Here is a 26,714-nt window from a genome sequence, read left to right as displayed (position 1 = left end):
ACCAAACAAAAAAACCCACAAAAAACCCAAACAGAAAACAAAAACCAAAAAAACCCCAAAACAAACAAAAAAAACCCCAAAAAACAAAACAGAAAAAACCCCAAAAAACCCAAACAGAAAACAAAACAAAAAACCAAAAATACACCCAAAACCAAAAAAAAACCCCAAAAAAACAAAACAGAAAAAACCCCAAAAAACCCAAACAGAAAACAAAACAAAAAACCAAAAATACACCCAAAACCAAAAAAAAAAACCTCAAAAAACACAACAGAAAAAAAACCCCAACCCCCCAAAAACAAACAAACAAAAAAAACCCCCCAAAAAACCAAAACCAAACAAAAAAAACCCACAAAAAACCAAACAAAAAAAAAACCCAAAAAACCCAAACAGAAAACAAAAACCAAAAAAACCCCAAAACAAACAAAAAAAACCCCAAAAAACAAAACAGAAAAAAACCCAAAAAATCAAACAGAAAACAAAACAAAAAACAAAAAAACCCCCAAAACAAAAAAAAAAACCCAAAAAACAAATCAGAAAAAAACTCCAACCCCCCCAAAAACAAACAAACAAACAAAAACCCAAAAAAACCAAAAGCAAAACAACAAACAAACAAAATAAACCACAAAAAAAACCCCAAAACCCCCAAAAAACACGAAAAAACCCCCACCAAGACCAAGTTAAAAAAAAAAACCCAAGAAAAAAGGGATAAAGCCTTAAACCAGGTTTTAATAAGAATTTAAACAAGAGTTCCTGCACTGAGGAGTTTTCAAGTGGAATTTCCACCCCTGGCATTTCCAATATTTAACCCAAATCTTTGATATCATTTCCCCACCTGCAATCAGCACAACCCCAGCTGTAAATAAAAGGTTTTTTTTAAGGATATTTTTGGGTTTTTTGGTACCTCTGCTTTAACAGCTCTTTTCTCACACTCCTGGCTGTCATCTTGACTTTTTTTGATCAGCTCTTCCAATTTGCCTTTCTCACTGGCAAATTTATTACTGTGGAAGGAAAAGAAATGAAATATTTGAGTAACACTCACAGCAAAGCAGTATTTAAAATTTATGCTATTTTAGGGGTTTTTTTATAGCTACTCAGTGTCATGCAATCAAGGGAAATATATGAGAGTATGATTTTATTTATTCTAAATATTAATATTTACTCCTGGCAAGTAAAAGCAAACTAAGAGGAAGAAATTTGGGTTAAAGTGCTGATTTCCCCCTAAGCCTTTCCCAAAGTGAGGCAGAAAAATGGAAATATTGCTGGAAGGGACATGAGTTTTACCTGGTCTCCAGAAATGTATTTAAACTTGCATTATATTGCTTTTGCTTCTCATCAATGGCCTTCAAATACCTACAGGAATGAAACATTCATTGAGTTTATTGTGGAAAAGTTTATTGGCAAATTTAACAATCTGTAGGGTTTAGATCCTGTTCAATCCCTGAGGAATTATGGAATTCCCAGCCCTGGCAGTGCCCCTGGGACAGTGGGAGGAGTGGAAATAAATGGTTTTTAAGGTCCTTCCCAAGCCAAACTATTCTAAATTCTATTTTAAATACATTTAAATGGATTCTATTCTAAATACATTTCAATTTATTGCTAATAAAGCAGTGATTAGGATAAAACCAGGCTGATGATTTTGCAGGAGAGGTTTGGCCCAAACTATTTAAAGAAAAAACATTAAAATAAGATAAAACAAAGATAAAACTATTAAAGATAAAGGCATTCAAGGACCAAAGTCAGGGCTCTATAAACTGAGAGAGGACATTAAAATACAGCAGGAATTGTCAAATCTGATGAGGAGAATTACTGCTGAATCAGTTTCACCAGTTACCCAAAAGCTGATTTAGACGTTTACCTGCAATTTCCCAAAACTTCCCAGTAAGGAAGCGGCCGTGTCCCCATTCCAGCCTGACAGAGGCAGGCAATGCCTGGCAGGTTCCACAGCCAAGGACCCCATTTCCCTGGGGAGTTCTGAGCCTTCCAGGCTGCCAGGAAAGGGGGGTGAATGTGCTCCCAGCCCTACCTCTCATTGCTCTCCGAGTGCTTTTTAGCCGTGCCCCTCAGCGCTTTCAGATTCTCGCGGTTTTCCTTCTTCTCCTGCTGCCATTTCTTCATTTGTGCTTCTGAGTCCTGGTGGAACCAATGCAGCTCATTCTGGGACACCTGAGGGCAGAAAGGAAAACTGCAGCTCTGGAAACTGTGGCTCATTCACATAAAACTGGGAGCAGACTGAGGATATTTGCCTCTAACTTAAAATACTGCAATAGGAACTCAACCCAAACCAACAGTAACTCTTGATATTGCATTGCCAATAAATATAAATAAACAAGATACAGATAAAAAACACCTTTTAAGGGTTTTAAGCCAAGACTTACTATCCTTTAGATAAAAAATATCAATAATAAACAACACATCTGAGTAAAACAGTTTCATATTACAAGTATAGAAAACAAACATCACTCTGATTTCTCACCCATTTTAACCAAACAATTCAAATTAGAAGAACTAGAAGAATTAGTTTAATTAGAAGAATTAAACTAATTAATTTAGAAGAATTAGAAGAATTAGAATTAGAAGAACTACCTTATATCTATACAAAATACCTTAGATACCTTATATCTATACAAAATAAACTCCTAATTACTGTTACAAATCCTAAATCAGGGATCAGGGATATTAATTTTTATCTACAGAATAAATTGATAATTGCTGTTAAAAATCCCAAGTCAGGGATCAGTCAGGGAATGCTGGAATGGCTGGGGTGAGGAGGACAAAAACATATCAGCAATAGAGATAAACATACCAAAATTAGATATAAACATATCAACAATAGATATAAATATATCAAAATAGATATAAACATATCAATAATAGATATAAACAGATCAAAAATAAACAATATAACACACCTTGGTAAAACAGTTCATGTTACAACTGTACAAAACACAAAACCATCACTCTGATTTCTCACACATTTCTACCAAACAATTCAAATTTGCTAACAGCCATAAGTACTCTCCCAAGAATTAGAAGAACTACCTTATATCTATACAAAATACCTTAGATACCTTATATCTATACAAAATAAACTCCTAATTACTGTAACAAATCCTAAATCAGGGATCAGGGATATTATTATCTACAGAATAAATTGATAATTGCTGTTGAAAATCCCAAATCAGGGATCAGTCAGGGAATGCTGGAATGGCTGGGGTGAGGAGGACAAAAACATACCAAAAATAGATAGAAATAGATATAAACATATCAACAATAGATATAAACATATCAACAATAGATATAAACATACCAACAATAGATATAAACAGATCAAAAATAAACAATATAACACACCTTGGTAAAACAGTTCATGTTACAACTATACAAAACACAAAACCATCACTCTGATTTCTCACACATTTTTACCAAACAATTCAGATTTGCTAACAGCCATAAGTACTCTCCCAAGAATTAGAAGAACTACCTTATATCTACAGAATAAATTGATAATTGCTGTTAAAAATCCCAAATCAGGGATCAGTCAGGGAATGCTGGAATGGCTGGGGTGAGGAGGACAAAAACATATCAATAATAGATGTAAACATATCAAAAATACATATAAAGATATCAATAATAGATATAAAGATATCAACAATAAACAATATAACACACCTCAGTAAAAGAGTTTATAGTGCAAGTACACTTAGACACAAGAACAAACATCCCTCTGATTTCTCACCCATTTTAACCAAGCAATTCAAATTGACTAACACCCATAAGTACTCTTCCCCCAAAAATTAGAAGACCTACATTTTATCTACAAAGTAAATTCCTAATTCCTGTTAAAAAGCCCAAATCAGGGAATGCTGGAATGGCTGGGGTGAGGAGGTTTATATCAATATTTTTGATATTTGTTTATATCAACAATAGATATAAAGATATCAACAATGAACAATATAACACACCTCAGTAAAGCAGTTCATAGTACAAGTACACTTAGACACAAGAACAAACATCCCTCTGATTTCTCACCCATTTTAACCAAGCAATTCAAATTTACCAACACCCATAAGTACTCTTCCCCCAAAAAATTAGAAGAACTACATTTTATCTACAAAATAAATTCCTACTTCCTGTTAAAAAGCCCCAGTCAGGGAATGCTGGAATGGCTGGGAAGGGGAGGACACTTGGACACTGCAGGGACCCCAGGATTCCACAGCCCTGACCATGGGCAAAGCTTTACCTCAGTCTCTTCAATACTTTTTCTCAGGAGCTCTTCCAGAGCAGCAATTTCCTCCAAGCTCCTGCTCTGAGACTGCCTGAACTTCTCCTGTGCCTCTCGGAGCTGCTCCTGCAGCACCTGGTGCTCCTTCTCCGCACGCAGAATATCGCCCTGCAAAGGAAGCAGGCACAAAAACCAGAGCCAAGGGGACACTTTCTCACTGTGATCTCCTGCCACAGGGGGCACAGACCTGCCCTGAACAGCCTCTGAACTGCCCCTGTGCCCAAATGGAATATTGAAAACCGGGTTTTGAGAGGGGAAACACCTCAAACATTCGGCATCTGAACAGCTCAGAATAAAACTGTCACTGTCACCTTTTCCTCCCAGGATTTCTTCTCCTGGGACGCTGAGAAGCCTCAGAGAGAAATGAAAACAAGAATTATCTGATTGCTTCTCTGTGTTTTGCTGTTTTGGAATGTGGTCTGGAGATTGTTGGATTGGTTTAATTTGATTGGTTTAATGACCAATCACCATCAGCTGTGTTGGACTCTGAGGAGTCACTCATGAGTTTTTCATGATCATTCTTGTTAAGCCTTCTGATGTATCCTTTTCCTTTAGTACAGTTTTAGTATAATAATATAATATATAATATATAACATATAATATATTATATAAAATATAATAAAATATGATAAAAATATAATAAATATGATAAAAATATAATAAAAATAAGAAATATAAGATAATATAATAAATATACTATAATAAATATAATATAATAAATATAACAAAGATATGATATGATATGATATGATATGATATGATATGATATGATATGATATGATATGATATGATATGATATGATATGATATGATATGATATGATATGATATAATATAATATAATATAATATAATATAATATAATATAATATAATATAATATAATATAATATAATATAATATAATATAATATAATATAATATAATATAATATAATATAATATAATATAATATAATATAATATATATCAGCCTTCTGAGAACATGGAGTCAGATTCTCAATTCCCCCTTGGTCCTGGGGACCCCTCACAAACTCAACATAAAACAATCAGAACAAATATCAAATATCAGAGCAAAGCTCAAAAATCATTTCCTTGTGAGGCTGGGTGATGTTTCCAAGAAAACATCAACAGCCAAACAACCCAAAATACAAAATATCTGTTAAAACCTGGTTTTTTTGGAAGAACTTTCATTTGGCTATTCAGTTTTTGAGCATTCCTTTAACCTTCCTCATGAGAAATGTACACCAGGATGGAGGGAACTTACTTGTTGATTTTCAAATGGGTGGAAAGGCAAAGTATTGGTTTCCCTATTAGCAACTTCCTGATTTACCTAGAACACAAAAAAAAAAAAGAAAATTAGAATTTGATTAAAAATCTTGTTGGTTCATAGATGAGCTGCTCTGGTTTGCAGCTTTTGTACCTCGTCCTTACAAATCCAACTCTACTCCAGGCCCATAAATGTTGTAGGAAAGCACTGGGGAGGTGTTTCTGAAAGGGATTTATTTTTAATTTCTCTGATTCCATTGACCACAGGCAATTCCAGGGAGTTCTGTGAGTCTTTAAACAAAGCCATGCTCTAAGAGTCTGAAAAGTGAAGATTTGCAGGAAGTGTCTCACCCTCCTAGAGAGTGAGAAGGACCCCCTGAGCCTCCTCTACTCCACAAATCCAAATGCTCAAATGTGCAAGTGAAAATAAATCCCTGAACTCATCACAAAAGGAAAAAAATAACAACACAGAATGACTTTGCTTCATCTCTAAAGTGAAGGTGAAACTTTTGTGCAGCAGCTCCCTGTGTCATACCCAGGGAAAAAAGAGCTGCAAAAACCTCAGGAACAACGAAATTCAGTGAGCAGCTCTGAAGAATTACAAAGGAAAAGTGAATAACCACAGAAACTGAAAGCTCTCAGGAATCATGGAAGGGTTTGGGTGGGAAGGGACATTAAGGCTCAGCCAGTGCCACCCCTGCCACGTGGAAAGGTTTAATTTCAGTTCATTAACTGGGCCTGGAATCTCTAAGTCTGGGATGAAAACACAACAATGGGAGAGCTCTGCACCAGGGATACAACAGGGATTTTAGTAGGGATCTCCTAGGGAGAGAAAAGAGATGCAAACCTTAATTATACATGGAAGGGACCCTAAAATCATCCATGGCAGGGACACCTCCCACTGTCCCAGGCTGCTCCAGTGTCCCCAGTGTCCAGCCTGGCCTTGGGCACTGCCAGGGATCCAGGGGTGGAATTCCATCCCAGCCCTGCCCACCCTGCCAGGGAGGAAATTGTTCCTAATACCTGATCTGAACCTGTAATGTTTCAGTGTGAAGCCATTCCCTGGGTGCTGTCCCTGCATCCCCTGGAAATTGTCTCTCTCCAGCTTTCCTGGGGCTCCTGCAGGCCCTGCAAGGCCACCCTGAGCTCAGCCCAAAGCTTCTCCTGTGCAGGTGAACAATCCCAGCTGTGCCAGCCTTTCCTCCCAGCAGAGCTGCTCCATCCCTCTGCCCATCCTATCCAATGTAGGCTGTAAAACCTCCCCAGCATTTTCCCACTCCTTACCTGAACAGCCACCATCTTTGTGTGAGGATTGCTCTTCATCCCGGCTTTATTTTCCTTTCCTTTTTCCTTTTTAACACATTTATCACCCTCAGCTTTATCTGAACCATTTGGAAAAGCAGAATCCTTTTTCTCCAAGTTCTCCAAGCGGCCCCAAGGGCCTTTGTGCTCCTGGATTTCAGGTGGCACCAAAGGCCCAGGGCTGCATTTCCCAGCTGGAATTGCTGAGTGCAGATTTTCCTGAGGAGCTGCAGGATCAGCATAAATGAACCCAGCCTGTGCCAGGGGCACTATTCCATACTGATAACCCCAGGAGCTCTGAGGTAAAAACACAGCGGGGCCTGCAGGCTCGAATCCCTTCAGTAAAACACCTGAAAATGGAATCTGGTTTTCCATGGAATCAATATTTGCATTTTCCAGAGGATTGCCAGCAGGGAAGGAGTAGGGGAAATATTGCTGGCTGTGATAATCTGGTAAATCAGGAGCTGCTGCCACAGGGGCGTCCACGGGGTACGAGAGAGGCCTGAACTCCTGGGCATAGGGATTCAAGGGCAGCTTGCTGGGGGAAGGGCTCCCCTGCAATTCCCCAGGTGGATTTTCAGTTTTATTCTCATTTCTGCTTGGATTTCCTTCAAAAAGGACCGAGTGTTTCCTCAGGCCAATCAGATTATCCACCATGATGAACCGAAGGGATCTCAGCAGGAAGGGCTCCAGGCCGCCTTCATCCTCCACCACCTTCCGAGTCTCCTCAGGGAAGTTTTCATATTCCCCAACCAGTAATTTATTATTAATTTCCAGAGGGCCATGTTCTTCCAAGATTTGAGAGAAATAACTTTAAAAAAAAAACAGAATTATTATAATTAATTCAAGTTTTTCCATCCATTCCTTTAATCCATTTAATCCATTCCTTCACAGACACGCCACACCCACCAGGATTCCAATTAATCCAAAAAATTATTAAAATTACGAAGTAAAATTCAACCCCCTGAAGCTCCCAAATACAGAAATTTATACTCACTCATATAAATTCTCAGAGATTGGATCTGGATTATTATTCATTTGATAATTGTTACTATTTGCAATATTATAGTTGGCTTCGAATTCCTCCAGTTGCTCCTGGAGATATTCAGGGATTACAAAGGGATTTTCATTTGGAAAATCTCTGTACCTTAAAAATCAGAAAAAATAAAATCAAGTGAAGCCAGCCTTGGTGTTTTTAAGGGATTCTTCTGCAGCAGTTTGGGCAATAAAAGCAGAACCAAATACTCACAAATTATTTTCTTCTATAAATATCTTCTCTTCTTCTCGTGGTGCTGTACTAACTCCACTGGATAATACTAAAATAGACTAATGAAAAACAGATTTCTTTTAGTTTTTACCTGACAAAAGCTCATGTAACATAATCCACTGCAAAGACCAGGACTAACTTATTTACACTGAATTTTGTTCTTTAAATTCATCGTGTTCGTTATGAACTGCAAAATTTCCAGGTAAAATTATCAGTGCTAAGGCACAGCTTAATTAATTCTTAATTTAAAGATATTAATTCATTCTTCAGAATGTATTTGGGATATTCAGCCCCAAATCCCTCTTTTTTTTACCAATTTCATCAAAATTTAATTAAACTTTCTTTTAGATTTGAGGCTGTAACAAATTTACCACAAGCAGGAGTTATCCCTAATTCCACATGTGACTCTGGTTATTATTATTATATCTGTCTATACCATTACACACATTTTAGTTGTCTTTATTTTTATTATCAAATAATTTAAAAATCCACAAATAAATGCACCCTAGTCAGAAAAATAAATCCTGAGGAAAAAAATCTGAAGTTTACTAAAAATGACAAAGAGGTGAGGGCATGAGGTTTTCAATAAAGCAAAATCCTCCAAAAGGCAGCAGAAAATTCAGGCAGAATAATATTCCAATAAAATCTATAAAATAATGAATAATTAATAACATTTCTGAGCATGAAATGGAGTTTCTGAACCGAATTCCCATCTTCCCACATAGAAAATTAAAATCACAGCAATAATTCAGATTGAAGCCAGTGGAAGGAGCCTCCAGTCAGAGCCAAAGTCAGTCATAAACAAGTTTTAAAATAGCTTTTATACTGACAAATGTTACCAAAACTGTATCCTTTACATCTTAACAGCCTAATTTTACTTCAGGAAAAGCTACTTGAGTAAGGAATCTCCTCAAGATATTTACAGAAACAGCTCCCATCCACCCACATGGGAGAAATTCAAAGAAAATCTCAATTTTCAGGTGGGTTTTTGCAGTAAATAAATGGCACCTGCCTGGTAAAAGCTGCTTCAGCAGCCCCCAAAGTTACTGACCTTTGAATCTTTCAAATTCTTCTTCCTGTTTTTGTTTTTAACTTTGATTTCATTATTCTGAAACAGAAAAGAAAATGAAGGCACAGGATTGGCAAATGTTGCTTCAGTTTTCCAAGAAAGACAAAGATGAAGGAACTGAAATTTGAATTATTCTCTAAGAGGATTGAGATTACACAAGAACAGAATAATTACAGGTTATTTTAACACTGAAATCAAAGCAGTTTTCTTGTGCTGGTTTTTATTTCATTCTTGGATTTCCCAATTCATGAAATGAAAAAGCAAAAAAAAAAAAATCTGCATTTTATTTATGTGCACATTAAAAAATATGGATTTTATTTATGTGTACATTAAAAATTCTGCATGTAATTAATGTGTAGAGTTTAAAAAAATCTGCATTTCCTTAAGATGTACATTAAAAATTCTGCATTTCATTAACATGTACATTTAAAATTCTGCATATAATTAATGTGTAGATTTTTTAATAATAAGCATTTCATTAACATGTACATTTAAATTCTGCATGTAATAATTGTGTAGATTTTAAAAAACCTGCATTTCATTAAGATGTACATTAAAAATTCTGCATTTCATTAACATGTACATTTAAAATTCTGCATGTAATAATTGTGTAGATTTTAAAAAACCTGCATTTCCTTAAGATGTACATTAAAAATTCTGCCTTTCCTTAGCATGTACATTTGAAGTTCTTCATTTTATTAGTGTACACTTAAAAATTCTGCATTTTATTAATGTTCATGTTTAAAATTCTGCATTTTGTTAATGTTCACATTTAAAATTCTGCATTTTATTAATGTTCACGTTTAAAATTCTGCATTTTATTAATGTTCACGTTTAAAATTCTGCATTTTGTTAATGTTCACATTTAAAATTCTGCATTTTATTAATGTTCACATTTAAAATTCTGCATTTTATTAATGTTCACGTTTAAAAATCTGCATTTTATTTATGTGTACATTTAAAAATATGGATTTTATTTATGTGTACATTAAAAATTCTGCATGTAATTAATGTGTAGATTTTTTAAAAATCAGCATTTCATTAACATGTACATTAAAATTCTGCATGTAATAATTGTGTAGATTTTTAAAAAACCTGCATTTCATTAACATGTACATTAAAAATTCTGCATTTCATTAACATGTACATAAATTCTGCATTTCATTAACATGTACATTAAAAATTCTGCATTTCATTAACATGTACATTTCAAGTTCTTCATTTTATTAGTGTACGCTTTAAAATTCTGCATTTTATTAATTGTTAATTAATTGTTAAATTCTGCAGTTTATTAATTCAAATGTTCCCATTTGAAATTCTGCATTTTATTAATGTTCACGTTTAAAATTCTGCATTTTATTAATGTGTAAATTTAAAAATCTGCATTTTATTAATGCAGAATTTTTATTCTTATTTAAAACTGCATTTATTAATGTTCGCATTAAAAATTCTGAATTTTATTAATGTGTGCATTAAAAACTGCATTTAATTAATGAGGACATTTAAAATTCTTCATTCTATTAAAGTGCAAATTAAAAATTCTGCATTTTATTAACGTGCACATTAAAAAATCTGCATTTTCTTGATATGTACATTAATTAACTCTAAAGCTTTATCCTGAATCAAAAGTAAATCTTGGATTTGTAAAGGTAAATTTAACTGCAGACAAGAACTTCAGTGAGGTTGCCTCAAACACAGAATTAACTGAAATCCAAATTCTATTTCTGCCAATCAGGATGGATTTGAATGATGACACCAATCAAAAAGTGATTCAGAATGAGGCACACTTGGAAAATTATTATGAAATAATTCAAATATCAAATCATTTAAGAAAAGGGAGCTAAAGCAAGAGATGAAATCTCCAATAAGGCTGAAGGACCAGGCTGCAAAATATTTCCTTTTCTTTGTGAGCTGAGGCTAAACAGAAATAAAATTCACTTACTGATAAATTCTCATTTCCCTGCTTCTTTAATATAATGGTTGGATCATCTGTGGAAAGGATAAAATCCATGGTGATTGATGGAAATAACAATATTTTAATGAATTTACAGTTTAACTGTGAAATCACAGGAATTATTGCTCTGTTCCTTCATCCAACACCACCAAAGCAGCTCCAAACCTGCAGCTGCACAACTTTAAGGCTAAAAACTCGCAATAAAAATCAATTTTTACAGGAAATGTTTGCTCCCTTTGGCTACTCACCCATTTTATCAAAGAATTCATCTAAAGCTTGGTGGAGCTCTGGGAAATGTTCTCTGTTTTCTTCTAAAAGCCATATAAAACAACGGGATTTCTCTAGGGGAGGGGTGAGAAAATAATCACTAATTTCTTGCTTTTCACCATCAGCTGCCACGTTATCAAATTTACTGCCATATCTCTGGTTCCACAGGGGGGTTAAAATAGAAAGGTCAAGCTCTTGCAGAACTTGGCCATATTGAAGGAGAAAGTTTTGTGTAGCTGTCAGACCTGAAAAAGATGAAAAAAAGGCCAAATATTTCATTCCAGCTTTAAATTGTCAATGCTTAAAATGGGATATTCCTCTTCAAAGGGCAAGAGTTTGGTCTAGAAATTCAATGTACAGGTGGTGTGAGAGCTTTTGTGTCCTGGAAATGCAAACAAAAAATGAGCAATGGGGTTGATATAAATTCTAATCTCAGCAATTATTGTTTGTATCATAATTACAACAGGATTTGGATGAAAGGGAAGGGAAGGGAAGGGAAGGGAAGGGAAGGGAAGGGAAGGGAAGGGAAGGGAAGGGAAGGGAAGGGAAGGAAAGGAAAGGAAAGGAAAGGAAAAGGAAAGGAAAGAGGAAAGGAAAGGAAAGGAAAGGAAAGGAAAGGAAAGGAAGAGGAAAGAAAGGAAGAAAGGAAAGAAAGGAAAGAGGAAAGGAAAGGAAAGGAAAGGAAAGGAAAGAAAGGAAAGGAAAGGAAAGGAAAGGAAAGGAAAGGAAAGGAAAGGAAGAAGGAAAGGAAAGAAAGGAAATTTCAAGAAAAGGAAAAGAAATTTCAAGAAAAGGAAAGGAAAGGAATTTCAAGGAAAGGAAATTTCAAGGAAAAGAAAAGAAAAAAGAAAGAAAAGAAAAGAAAAGAAAAGAAAAGAAAAGAAAAGAAAAGAAAAGAAAGAAAAGAAAAGAAAAGAAAAGAAAAGAAAAGAAAAGAAAAGAAAGAAAAGAAAAGAAAGAAAAGAGAAAAGAAAAGAAGAAAAGAAAGAAAGAAAAGAAAGAAAAGAAAAGAAAAGAAAAGAAAAGAAAAGAAAAGAAAAGAAAAGAAAAAAGAAAAGAAAATTCCAAAGAATTCTAGGAATTCTTGGAAGGACATGGATGTGGTAAAGCAAAATTAACAACCCCAAAATCCCAGGGTTTTTTTTCCATTATAAACCCAACAGGAAACTGCACAGCACCAACATGAAATTATTTCCAAGTTCCATGGCAAAACCCCACCATAATTTCCTCTCCAAAACCAGATTATTGCTACAAATACCAGCATTTAAACCCATTCTGGAATTTGAGGATCATTTAAAAATTGTTGAATTTTCTCTGCTGAGCTCCTGGGTCACCCAGGCTGTTCCCCTCTGGAAATCAGGGAGAAGACAAAGAGGAGAAGTTTCACTTGGCAGTTTCAAATGAGGAAAAAGAGAATTTTTTATGTTCTCAGAACCCACCCAGGTGATCCAGGTGCTGCAGCCACTTGTGCACTTTGGGATCCACCTCTCCAGGCTGGAGAATTGTAAACCCAACAGGAAACTGCACAGCACCAACATGAAATCATTTCCAAGTTCCATGGCAAAACCCCACCATTATTTCCTCTCCAAAACCAGATTATTGCAACAAATACCAGCATTTAAACCCATTCTGGAATTTGAAGACCACATAAAAATTGTTGGAATTTCTCTGCTGAGCTCCTGGGTCACCCAGGCTATGTTTCCCTCTGGGAATCAGGGCAAAGACAAAGAGGAGAAGTTTCACTTGGCAGTTTCAAATGAGGAAAAGGAGACTTTTCTGTGCTCTCAGAACCCACCCAGGTGATCCAGGTGCTGCAGCCACTTGTGCACTTTGGGATCCACCTCTCCCAGCTGGCTCAGCACGTGCAGGAAGCCCCTGCTCCGCACCCGGCTCTTCTCCTGGACCAAGGAGCTCAGCAGCTGCTCCAGCACCTCCTGGGCACTGCCAATTTGGGAATAAGAGCTGAAATCCTCCTCTCTGATCACTCCCCAGGCCAGTAGTTCCTTTAATAATTTGGCAGTGTCAGGGACAGCAGCTTTGATCTGCTCGGAATTGCGCCGGATGTGCTGCAGGATTTGGTCCCCAGCGTATAAATCATGGCCAGGACCTGGAAAAGTCAAAATATTCCAATGAAAAAAAGCACAAAACCAGCAAGATTTCATGTCCTTACCACAATTCCAACCTAAAAAAAGCTACTTTAAAAAGCTTAAAAACTTGAAAGAGCTCAAAAAGCTTTAAAAACCTCAAAAACAACTTAAAAAGCAGGTAATTTGGGTTAGTGGTGTTTCTAATTGTTTTACACTGAGAATTACAGCATTTAAAGAATGATTTTTTTTCCATACAACCTGAGCCTTAGGAATTTGATCCAATTTGATTTGATTTGAATTTCTGTCTAAAGAAACCAACTCCTTGCCCAGATTTAAGGATGAGGTCACAGTGACCTGCAGTGGCTCCAAGGATCACAAGTAAAGATGAGCCAGAGAAGAGGAGAGAGCAAAGATTTAAAACAAAACCCACAGGAAATAAATGAAGCTATAATAATAAATGATTTCACAAATCCACAGGGAAGCCAAAATCTCCACAATTTTCAGGATATGCCATTGAGCAGGGAACAGGCACCCAGAGAACACCAAGCATGGGATTAAACAAATACACCCAGAGTATGTGACAGGGAATCCTAGGCAATGATAAATTATCTATATCCCAAATTGGTAATACAGACAAAAAAATAAATTTTCCGACATTCCCCTTTTTCTTTGCCCTGAGAAGCTGCAGGGGAAGCTCCCAGCTCTGGAATGTGGAGCAGCCAACATCCAGCAAGGAAAAGCTGAAGCTTTAAATGCCTACAAAGTCACAGGCTGAAGCATTTCTATTTTCCTCAGTCATCTGGAATGTCCTTTTCAAGATCACTCTGTCTTTATTTGAGATATTTTTTTGTCTACCAGGGTCCCCAGGTGCTTTTCCTGAAATCCCTTTCCAATGGGTTCACTCAGAATTGGAGCCTTTCCCCTCTCCAGGCTGATTCTGCAGGAACCAGCCAAGGGAAAATTGAGGTTTTCTACAAGGAATGAAACCACACAGGAGTGAAACCACACAGGAATGAACCACACAGGAGTGAAACCACACAGGAGTGAAACCACACAGGAATGAACCACACAGGAGTGAAACCACACAGGAATGAACCACACAGGAGTGAAACCACACAGGAGTGAAACCACACAGGAATGAACCACACAGGAGTGAAACCACACAGGAATGAACCACACAGGAGTGAAACCACACAGGAATGAACCACACAGGAATGAACCACACAGGAATGAACCACACAGGAGTGAAACCACACAGGAGTGAAACCACACAGGAATGAACCACACAGGAGTGAAACCACACAGGAGTGAAACCACACAGGAGTGAAACCACACAGGAGTGAAACCACACAGGAATGAACCACACAGGAGTGAAACCACACAGGAGTGAAACCACACAGGAATGAACCACACAGGAGTGGAACCACACAGGAATGAACCACACAGGAGTGAAACCACACAGGAATGAACCACACAGGAGTGAAACCACACAGGAATGAACCACACAGGAATGAACCACACAGGAATGAACCACACAGGAATGAAACCACACAGGAGTGAAACCACACAGGAGTGAAACCACACAGGAATGAACCACACAGGAGTGGAACCACACAGGAATGAACCACACAGGAGTGAAACCACACAGGAATGAACCACACAGGAGTGAAACCACACAGGAATGAACCACACAGGAATGAACCACACAGGAATGAACCACACAGGAATGAACCACACAGGAGTGAAACCACACAGGAGTGAAACCACACAGGAATGAACCACACAGGAATGAACCACACAGGAGTGAAACCACACAGGAGTGAACCACACAGGAGTGGAACCACACAGGAGTGAAACCACACAGGAGTGAAACCACACAGGAATGAACCACACAGGAGTGAACCACACAGGAGTGAAACCACACAGGAGTGAAACCACACAGGAGTGAAACCACACAGGAGTGAAACCACACAGGAATGAACCACACAGGAGTGAACCACACAGGAGTGGAACCACACAGGAGTGAAACCACACAGGAATGAACCACACAGGAGTGAACCACACAGGAATGAACCACACAGGAATGAACCACACAGGAATGAACCACACAGGAGTGAAACCACATAGGAATGAACCACACAGGAATGAACCACACAGGAATGAACCACACAGGAGTGAAACCACATAGGAATGAACCACACAGGAGTGAAACCACACAGGAATGAACCACACAGGAATGAACCACACAGGAATGAACCACACAGGACTGAAACCACACAGGAGTGAACCACACAGGAGTGAAACCACACAGGAATGAACCACACAGGAATGAACCACACAGGAGTGAACCACACAGGAATGAACCACACAGGAATGAAACCACACAGGAATGAACCCCACAGCTGTCAATGTGATATTTCATGAAAAATCCCTTCACCAGGGTTTTTCTCCTGAGAAGCCTCAGAAAAGAAATGCAAACAATAATTATGTGATTGCTTGGAATGTGGTGTGGAGATCATTCACCAACAGCTGCAGCTTGGATGGGTTCCATGTGAATTGTTTTTAATTAATGCCCAATCCCAGTCCAGCTGTGTTGGGACTGTGGTCAGTCAGGAGTTTTTATTATTCATTCTTGATAAACCTTCTGATGTCTCCTTTCTCTTTCTTTTGTGTAGTTTTAGTGTATCATTTTCTTATAATATAATAAATGTAATGAATATAATAAATGTAATGAATATAATATTATAGATATAATAAATATAATAAATATAATAAATATAATAGATATAATAGATATAATAGATATAATGTAATAAATATAAATGTAATGTAATTAATATAATATATGTAATAGATACAATATAATAAATGTAATAGATATAATATAATAAAATAAATAAAATATAATAAATGCAATATGATATATAATATAATATAACATAATATTATATAATAGATTATATATAATATATTATAATATATTATAGTATAATATAGTATAATATAGTATAGTATAATATAGTATAGTATAATATAGTATAATATAGTATGATATGATATGATATGATATGATATGATATAATATAATATAATATAATATAATATAATATAATATAATATAATATAATATAATATAATATAATATAATATAATATAATATAATATAATATAATATAATATAATATAATATAATATAATATAATATAATATAATATAATATAATATAATATATATCAGCCTTCTGAGACCATGGAGTCAGATTCTCATCTCTCACCTCATGCTGGCACCCCCAGCACCCCAACAATCAATAACCAATAACCACACACAGGAACATCCCCCAGCAATAGAAACAGAAGTGAAATAAAACCTGTCTGAAGTAAAAACACCAATTTTTCACAGGGGTTGATGCTCAGTATTAGGATTTTGCTGTGGTTGAGCTGGGGATGCTCAGAATGCTGATCCCAGTGCTTTGTGCTGACTCAGAATCCCAGAATCCCAGGGAAAGTGAGGCTGGAAAAGGCCCCAGGATCATCAAACCCAGCTTTGATCCCTCCCTGTCCCAGCCCAGAGCTCCTTCCTTGGACACCCAGGGCTGGGGCCCCCAACCTCCCATCCCATTCTCACCCTTCCCATGGAGAAACCAGCCCCAAAATTCCCCATTTTTCACCCACCCCTGTGCTGGCTGAACTGGCATTGCTCATTGCCCTCCTGCTTTTCCTCAGCTTTTTTCCTGGCAGAATTCCTGGCCTCTTCTCGCGCTCGTTTTCGCCGCTGTTTCTTTTCTTGCTTCATTTTTATCTTCCTAAGACTGCAAAAAGCAATTCAGCAGCCAGCCAAAGGTTAATTGAGGTGCAAATATCACACTGGAAAGTACAAATGGAATAAAAGTGGTCTTCATTTAGGAGCAGAGACCACAAAAATTCATACAAATATTGCTTTCCTCAAGGTGGAACAACTTCTACTCCCATTAGAGATGTTTAAATTAGGATTGGTTTCAATACTCTTATTCTTAATTTATAACTCAGCATTTTCAACCAAATATTAACATTTTATTCCTTTCCTTTTTAAAAATCTGGTTTGTTTGTCCTCTCAGCTTTATTCCTCATTATTTAAAGGTTACTTGACCAAAAAATTGCCAGCTCAGTTATGGGAAATATCTGAGCATCAGTAACTACAGCAGCAGCATCAAATACATTTATATTTACACTTTCTAAACATGCACACAAAATAAATTCTGTGGAACAATTTACATCCTTTTACCATTGGATTATAATGGATTTTACTAGATTTTTTTGGTTGATCAGGCAAAGGGCAAGGATAACTTTCCCAAAATATTTGTAAAAAGGCAGGAAAATCCCTCCTGCTTTGCTCTAAAATCGATTCAAAGAGGACAAATCTTACCTTGAACATTTCTGTTTTATACAGGCCCTTGGTGGTTCCTTGAGCTTTGGGATTTTTTGTTCAAACTACCAAAGCAAGGGATAGGACAGGAATTAAATTTGGGTTATGACACAACAAACCCCATAATCATTTCTGCTTCTCTCAGGTCAATATTGCCCTGGGCAGAATTCTCAATTTTCCTGTGCCTCTGGGAGTTATTCCTGAAGGAATTAGGATTATTGAATTCAATATTATTCAAGGATTATTGAATTCCTTGAATTCCATTCCCATCCATGGCAATGTGACCAACACCAAGGCAATTCCTGCTCCACTAAACAGGAAATCCATATTCCTAAATAATCCTCACAATCTCTTAAGGCAGTAATTTTTTTTTTTTGCAGTTACATTCTCAATTTCACTTTATCCCCCTTAACATTCTAATTAATTTCATATAAAACATAAGCATACTTACTTCACATTTTACCAGCCCAGAAGAACTGAAAATAACTATTTTTGAAATAAGGCCTTTACAATCAGGAGTAAAACACATTTCCTTAAGGAAATCCTGCAGGAGAAAAGGACACACACAACAAAGGATTTAAACCCACACATGATTTGTACCCCTGCACAAATTAATTCCTCAATCTGAGGTAACCAAAGCAATCAAAGGAAAAACAATCCCAAACTCTTCCTGGGATGGGCTGAAAAATCAAAAATCATGGAAAATCTGTGCCATCTTTTATTCTTTTATTCCCTCCTCCAACTTCACACCCAAAATTCAACTTCCAGCATAATTTTAGGAGCTCCAGATTTCCCTTCATTTTATCCTGGCTGCTGAATTTTGTGGAATTCCTTGACATATCTCAATGCTATCATGTTAATAAAATTAAAAATCCCAGTGTGGCAAAGGCCTCACCTTATCATTTTTATCACTGTAGCTTGCTGTTTTCAGCTTTTTCCAGCAGCTGATGTGGAATTCCACTCTGCACTGCTGACAGCAAATAACTCGTATAAAACCCTAAAAATGGCAAAAAATGGAACATTTTTAAATAAAACCACAACAAAAAGCAGTGCTCAGCTTTCCAGGTCATATAAAAAAGGGGCAGAAAACACATCAAGTTTTACTTCTCAAACCTTTCTCAACTGAAAATTTACCTTAAAGTCTGGGTCTGTAAAATATATTTGGATTTTGGAGTAGCCATGGCACTGCTGATACCGACAAACAGCATCTGGCTCTGGAGGGAATTTACATTCCTCAATATAATTCCTTAAAGCCATCTGGAAAACACAGAATGATCACAGGTAAAGTGCACAGGACCAGGAAAAGATTCAACTTCTACTCACAAACTCCAGGGAAACACATCCCTCTAGGCAGAGCAGTGACTAATCCCAAAATATAATAAACTCTTTTCTAGTCAAAGCCAGGCAAGATTGGCCTTTTATGGCCAAAATATTCCAGGGGTTGCCTGAAGTGCTGGCAGCTGAGTGCTCACAGCCTCAAACACCCAGAAAAATTCAGGTTTGTCTCGGGCCAGTGTCCCCAGTCCTGCCCCATTCCAGAGTTTTGTCACTGTCTAAATGGCTTTATCATTGTCCAAATGATTAAACAGATTATGGGGTGAAAATGGGGTTTTTTTGGTCATTTCTGAAGATTCCCAGCATTTCCAGAGGGTCTCACCTGGCCCCTGGGCTAAGGCCCAAGCTCAGAGCTGGCCCTGGGGAACCAGGGAGGTGTCCCAGGTCATTTCTGAGGGAAAGATTCCATGTGAGATCAGGGCAGGGCTGGAATGAGCCTCAGGTCTGAGCATTTTTATATTTCAGACTCTGGGCTGCTTTAGTGTGTGGGTCTGGCCCTCATATTATGGGATGGTGAGCCCAGAACAGGCCAAGAACAGAGCCCTGCTGAAGCCTGGCAGGAATCTGCATTGTGCAGAGGCCCTGACCGTGGATGGAGGGATCCACAGCCTCTCTGAGAAACCCTGAGGGTGGCTTTTGAGAGCAAAAAGCCCAAAACCAGAGTTTCTGGGGATCTGGCCAAGTGAAAACCCTCCCAGTTCAGCTGTGCTAAAAATGCCCCTGTGCAGGGCAGCTCCTGGTGCCAGATTTTTCCAGTCAAGCAGGGAATTTTACCACATAAATCCCAATGTTTTATTCAGGAACTCTGTGGTCAAAGTCTCCTGGTTTGGTTCTAAATTATCAAATTCTTGGTTTTGCCAGCTCAGATGTTGAACTGGTTCTCCCCAGAATTCTGCTGTGTGTTCACACCTGAAAATTTGGGAGCGTGCAAGGAAAAGAATCAAATAATATCCAAAATCACTGGGGCTGGAAAAGAGCTCCAAAATCCAACCTGGGACACATCCCCAGCTGGTCACTGAGTGCCACACACAGGCCCTGCCTGGCCAATTCTGATAAAGGGTAAATAAAAAAAAAAAGAGAAATGAAAAAATGGTAAATGGAAAAATAATAAACCAAAAATGATAAACAAAAAATGATGGAAAATGATAAAATGGGAAAATGATAAATGGAAAAATGATAAATGGAGAATGGCTACACCTTGTGAGCTCAAACAAAGCTTCCTCTCCAAGCCCACTGGCCTGTGGAAACTGCACAATTCCCACTGTGGAAAAAGGAGAACTGGAATTTCCCCAACAGGAATTTCAGCTTCAGGGTCCTGCCTGCTGCTCCCCATCCTTCCTGTATCCCCCATCACCCTGGACCTTGGCAGGGAGGAGCAGGACAATTTTCTATTTGTGGTTTTTTTTAATTTATTTAAACATACCTGTAAATTCTCTATTCGTGTCTCCTCGATGACCTGAGTTGTTCCTGGCCAGGTTAAAACTCCAGGGACAATCTTGAAATCAATCATCAGCTTTGACTTCAGGAATTGGTCGAGGGCATGAACAAACCTGGAGTTTGGAACAGGTCAAACACACTCAGATCCCCTGGGAGCAAAAATTTCCTAAAATTTCCACCATCAATTTTATCCTGCCAGGAGCAAACAGTGGTGGCTGAGAGGATGGGGAAGGAGAGATCAGCTGGCTCATTAAATGCTGGGTTTTGGGGTTTTTTTATTTTTGTGAAGGTTGGGATTGAATGTTTGAGATGGTATTTTATGTTATATTTAGATATTTATTATTTTTATTTATAGTTTCATAAGTTGTGAGTTCTATAGTATTCTATTAATAAGTTACAAAATGGTTAAATTTTTTCTATAAGCTCTTTTAAGGTTACATTATCTAATTAAGAAATGACACTTAAATTGTTTTTACTTTTAACTTAATAACTAATTATTCCTGTCTTGTAATGTGGACATTTGTATCTAAGTATAGAACACTACTTAAACTGGAGGAGGAGGAGGAGGGAGGAGGAGGAGGGAGGAGGAGGAGGAGGAGAAGGAGGAGGAGGAGGAGGAGAAGGAGGAGGAGGAAGAGAAGGAGGAGGAGGAGGAGAAGGAGAAGGAGAAGGAGGAGAAGGAGAAGCAGGAGGAGGAGGAGGAGGAGGAGGAGGAGAAGGAGGAGGAGGAGAAGGAGAAGGAGAAGGAGGAGAAGGAGGAGGAGGAGGAGGAGGAGGAGGAGAAGGAGGAGAAGGAGGAGAAGGAGGTAAAGAAGAGGGACCAGCTTCTGCTTTAAACTTTTATCTTGTTCTATATATATTATTATATTCTAAAACTTTAAATTCTAGGTTTTCTACCTTGTGACATTACACACTTCTAATTAAACTCCACACTTGTAATTATAGTGTGTTATTAATTAATTTTGGAAGTCTTCTCTACGGCTTTAGGTCAATTGCAGTGTTCTCCTGAGGGTCTGTGTCTTCTAGCACAGGAAGTTTAAAATTAAAACTTTAAAAATTAAAACTTTTAAACTTTAAAAAGTTAAAAAAAAATAAAGTTTAAAAGCACCCAAATGTTCCAACATTTCCATTTTCTGGTCGTTTGGAGGTGTGAGGCCGGCAGGGATGAGCCTGTGACCCCAGGGATGCAGGGATGTGGGAGTTCAGGGGCAGTGAGTGAGCAGGAGGGACACAGCACTCTGCCTTGGCTTTCCCTGAGCTCACACATGGGGATGGCTCTGCCTGGCCACAGCTGGGAAATGGATTTGTAGAAAATGTTTAAAACTTGACAGAAGGTTTATATAGCATGGATTTGTATGTAAGGTTTGAGGTAAGAAATGCTGGCTTAGAAATGTTATGGAATTGGATAGATATTGTTGAGAGAGAAATGGAATTAGAAATGAATAAATAAATAAATTTCTGTAAATAAAACTAGATGTTTTGGAGAAATCGAACAATGAAAAATGCATTGTAGTAAGATTTATGAGGGGTGATTTTAGATGATTGTTTTTTAGTTGGCTTCTGACTGTGGTGGTGTGAATTACAACATTTGTGTTGTCTCAGCCTTCACATGAGCCTGAAAGTGGAACAGAAGTTTTTAGAACAGCTCTCATTTGCCCCACCTGTGGGTCAGGACAGGGCTTTATCCAAGAGCCAGAGGTGCTGTCACCTGTGCAGGGCCTTTCCTGGCAGTCAAGGCTGCCAGGGAAATGAGCCACGAGCACAGGGCTGGGAAGCAGCTGCCAGGCAGGAGGAATTCCCTCAGAGCAGCCACCAGCCCTGAGCAGGTGCCTGGAGCCAGCCCCAGCAGAGAGGGGAAGGGTCAGCACCAAAACTCCTTCATTTGGCACTGCTTTGGCATGGCAAGGGGGACAGGGAGAAGGAGCAGAAGAGGGGAAGGGTCAGCACCAAAACTCCTTTATTTGGCACTGTTTTGGCACAGCAAGGGGGACAGGGAGAAGGAGCAGCAGAGGAGAAGGGTCAGCACCAAAACTCCTTCATTTGGCACTGTTTTGGCATGGCAAGGGGGACAGGGAGAAGGAGCAGCAGAGGAGAAGGGTCAGCACCAAAACTCCTTCATTTGGCATTGTTTTGGCATGGCAAGGGGGGCAGGGAGAAGGAGCAGGAGAGGGGAAGGGTCAGCACCAAAACTCCTTTATTTGGCATTATTTTGGCATGGCAAGGGGGGCAGGGAGAAGGAGCAGCAGAGGAGAAGGGTCAGCACCAAAACTCCTTCATTTGGCATTATTTTGGCATGGCAAGGGGGGCAGGGAGAAGGAGCAGGAGAGGGGAAGGGTCAGCACCAAAACTCCTTCATTTGGCACTGCTTTGGCATGGCAAGGGGGACAGGGAGAAGGAGCAGGAGAGGAGAAGGGTCAGCACCAAAACTCCTTTATTTGGCATTGCTTTGGCATGGCAAGGGGGGCAGGAGATGGGGGGGATGGCAGAGCCCCAGGCCCAGCTGTGCTTTATTCCCTGCAGGATAAAGGGAAAAACACCCTGCACAAAACCTCCTCTCATGGTTTTGGAGGGTTCTCATTCTGAGTTCTGTGTGTTTCTTTTCTATATTGGAAATTCATTAAGGTTTTTTCTTTGCTCTATCTCTGATCACACCTCACAGTGGGCACCAGGGAGAATCATTGTCATGGGGGCACTGAGGAGCAGTGAGGAAACCTCCCCCCTTCCCCATCCCTGCAGGCAGCACAGAGTCAGGAATGAGGGAGTGAATTCCAGCCTGGGATAAAGGAGGGCAAGAGAAAGGTTGATTCCAGTTGTTTTACTCTGTTTCCCACTCTCCAGTTCTGTTTCAATGGACAAGAAATTATTTATATTATTTTTCCTGACGTTGAGTGTTTCCTGTGAGTCATTAGGAAATGCTCTCCCTGGCTTTCCCTCCACCCTGGAGCTTTTCCATGGAGTTTCTCCCCTCTCTCCCAGAGGAGCAGGATCACAGCTGGGTAAGGAGCTCCAGGGATACCCCAAAATCCCCTCACCAGCTTCCCACAGCCAGGATTCCACAAGGGAAAAACTCAGCAGGAAACCCTGGATGGGTGGGAGCAGCTCCAGCTCTTTGCTCCCATTTTTTTCTTGTCCTGGCCCTGCATTCCAGGCTCTCCCTGTCCCTCTGGGAGGTGCCAGCTCAGGAACACATCCCTGCTTATCAGCTCCAGGGAATTTGTGACTCACTGGAGCCTTGTCCCAGCCCAAGGCCGCCCCCAGCTCCCCAGGCAGGAGATAAAGCCAGATTTCTTTAGGATGCATTTTTCCCTCAGAACAAAGAGGGTTTGTTCTTTCCCCCTGAGCTCTCCCCCACTGCAGGGCTCTGATCCCTGAATCCCAAATATTCCCTCAAATCTGCTCAGCAGCTCCCATCAGTTCTTCAGCAGGAATAAAATTCCACTTGCATTAAATCCATTGGATTAAACCCATTGGATTAAATTTATTGGATTAAACCCATTTTACTGAATCCATTGGATTATACCCATGGGATTAAACCCACTGGATTAAACCCATGGGATTAAACTAATTTTATTAAACCTATTGGATTAAACCCACTTGGATTAAATCCACTGGGTTAAATCCAGTGTATCAAATCCATTTTATTAAACCCATTGGACTAAACCCATTTGATTAAATCCATAGTATTAAATCCATTGGATTAAACCCACTGGATTGAATTTATATATATAAATTTAATTAACCATTATATATATATATAATTTAATTAATAATTACATTAAATTTTAAACCTATTGTACTGAATCCATTGGATTAAACCCACTTGGATTAAATCCATTTTATTAAATACATTGTATTAAACCCACTGGATTAAATCCATTGGATTAAACCCACTGGGATAAATTTATTGTATTAAATCCATTGTATTAAACCCACTGGATTGAATTTATATATATAAATTTAATTAACAATTATATATATATATATATTTAATTAATAATTATATTGAATTTTAAACCTATTGTACTAAATCCATTGGATTAAACCCACTGGGATAAATTTATTGTATTAAATCCATTGTATTAAACCCACTGGATTGAATGTATATAAATAAATTTAATTAACAATTATATATATATATATATATATATATATATATATATATATATATATATATATATATATTTATTTATATATATATCTATATATATAATTGTATTGAATTTTAAACCTATTGTACTGAATCCATTGGATTAAACCCACTTGGATTAAATCCATTAGATTAAACACATTTGATTTAATTTATTGTATTTAAACCCATTGTACTGAATCCACTGGATTAAACCCACTTGGATTAAATCCATTGGATCAAACCCATTTTATTAAACCTATTGGATGAAACCCATTTTATTAAATCCACTGATTAAATCCACCTGACAGATGAATTTAATGATTAACACAGTAAAATAAAGTCCCACCACGCACAGTTCTTCAAATAAAAAAATTTTTCCCAGCAAACCCTGAAATTCTCCATCAGACCAACCTGTTTTGCCTGAGGTAAACCCTTCCAATTCCATAGTGTGCCAAACAAAAACAACTTTCTTCTGGATAGTCCTCAATTATTTTCTTAAACTGAACTTCAGCTTTTGCCAATGCCTTCAAAAGAAATGTGAGACACAAATAAGGGAGTTTTGCCAGAATATTTTCATTTTCCAGGGTTTTTTCCTCCTTTGGACTGGGTCGGTGTGGCCTATTCCTTGATCAGTCTTAGGAACAGTCAATGGAATTACACACCCTTGTGATCACAGGCAAAACTTCCCTTTCTTTTTAAAAAAAAAACCAATTTATTCTGTAAACATGGAGTTGCTGTAACCCAAAGGAATGAAATTCCTGAGCTCAGCTATTTTAAAATTCATTTTAAGACACTGAATATTACCGAACACTGAAGGAAGGAACACCCCAAAAAACCCAACCCCCACTTCTGGTTTGGCATTTTCCAGAACCCAAAGCAATTCCTGGCTCTTGTTTTAGGAGCAGGATATTTCTGTCCAAAACACCAGCTCAGGGCAGAAATCAAAATTACTGACTGTCAATTTTTGATACTCAGATGCTCATTTGAAGACTTACAAAGAAATTTTATTTGATAGCCCAATTCCAAAACTATCGAGGATTTAGTCCCAGATATTCAATTTGGACAATTCCAAAATGTGTCCAGAGGTTTCCCTCCCCTCTCATCTTCCCAGTTAGGAAGATACAAAAAAAGGATGGGAAACTGCCTGAGCTAGAAATTGGAATTAAGGGAATATTTATATATAAAATAAATTTTTAAAAATATATACATTAAATATACATAAATTGGAATTAAGACAGTATTTAAGTACAAAATAAATAATTTTTTTATAAAAATATTTAAATAAATATCAAAATAAATAAAAATACAAATAAATTATATCCTACCTCAGGATGTCCCAGTCCCAGGAGGGCAGTGGCATGTCCATAGAGGAATATAACATAATTAATATTAAGAATATTCACAGTATTCACATGCTAAAAAAAAAAAAGAAAGTTAAATTATAGTCACAGCACAACAAAGACATGGTAAAAATACTGTAAATTAATGAAGAGAAATCCAGGATGACTTTTGGGTCAGTGGCTGATTGGGAAAGGCTACACAGACACCAAATTTCACAGAATTTGCCCTCAAAATCCTTTTTACCCTTTGCTCTTATAAAATCCTTTTTACCCTTTGTTGTTATAAATCAAAGTTGATTTGACAATCACAGAAGGGACCTTTAAGATCATCAAAAGTCCAACCAACAAGAGGGTTTTGATTAAAAAAACCACAATGTGTGATGCAAATATTTGTGGAAGGGGGAAAGGAAAAGGGGAAAGGAAAAGGGGAAAGGAAAAGGGGAAAGGAAAAGGGGAAAGGAAATTTCAGGGAAAGGAAACTTGAAGGAAATTTCAAGGGAAGGTTTGGGAAGGGAAAGGGGAAAAGGGGAAAAGGGGAAAAGGGGAAAAGGGGAAAAGGGGAAAAGGGGAAAAGGGGAAAAG

General features: G+C 37.8%; 1 protein-coding gene across 7 annotated transcripts in view; it reads right to left on the bottom strand.

Moving 5' to 3' along the window:
• Positions 1 to 26,714, bottom strand: part of TTC3 (tetratricopeptide repeat domain 3) — an 84,680-nt gene that overhangs the window by 8,766 nt on the left and 49,200 nt on the right. For all 7 annotated transcript variants that reach the window (XM_077193175.1, XM_054628425.2, XM_077193185.1 and 4 more), the window contains 20 exons: positions 26,118 to 26,207; positions 25,204 to 25,316; positions 20,650 to 20,776; positions 19,026 to 19,148; positions 18,787 to 18,888; positions 18,343 to 18,435; positions 17,892 to 17,956; positions 17,162 to 17,298; positions 13,199 to 13,510; positions 11,385 to 11,648; positions 11,125 to 11,171; positions 9,165 to 9,221; positions 8,096 to 8,172; positions 7,844 to 7,993; positions 6,829 to 7,657; positions 5,543 to 5,608; positions 4,241 to 4,390; positions 2,024 to 2,163; positions 1,282 to 1,350; positions 902 to 998 (listed from right to left, as the gene is read on the bottom strand). In XM_077193175.1, the coding sequence (XP_077049290.1) occupies positions 902 to 998; positions 1,282 to 1,350; positions 2,024 to 2,163; positions 4,241 to 4,390; positions 5,543 to 5,608; positions 6,829 to 7,657; positions 7,844 to 7,993; positions 8,096 to 8,172; positions 9,165 to 9,221; positions 11,125 to 11,171; positions 11,385 to 11,648; positions 13,199 to 13,510; positions 17,162 to 17,298; positions 17,892 to 17,956; positions 18,343 to 18,435; positions 18,787 to 18,888; positions 19,026 to 19,148; positions 20,650 to 20,776; positions 25,204 to 25,316; positions 26,118 to 26,207 (3,108 nt within the window). The remainder of the gene's footprint in view (positions 1 to 901; positions 999 to 1,281; positions 1,351 to 2,023; positions 2,164 to 4,240; positions 4,391 to 5,542; positions 5,609 to 6,828; positions 7,658 to 7,843; positions 7,994 to 8,095; positions 8,173 to 9,164; positions 9,222 to 11,124; positions 11,172 to 11,384; positions 11,649 to 13,198; positions 13,511 to 17,161; positions 17,299 to 17,891; positions 17,957 to 18,342; positions 18,436 to 18,786; positions 18,889 to 19,025; positions 19,149 to 20,649; positions 20,777 to 25,203; positions 25,317 to 26,117; positions 26,208 to 26,714) is intronic.

This window comes from Agelaius phoeniceus, chromosome 2 (genome assembly GCF_051311805.1).
Source record: "Agelaius phoeniceus isolate bAgePho1 chromosome 2, bAgePho1.hap1, whole genome shotgun sequence".
NCBI classification, from domain to species: domain Eukaryota; kingdom Metazoa; phylum Chordata; class Aves; order Passeriformes; family Icteridae; genus Agelaius; species Agelaius phoeniceus.
This window is presented reverse-complemented; position numbering and strand designations above follow the sequence as displayed.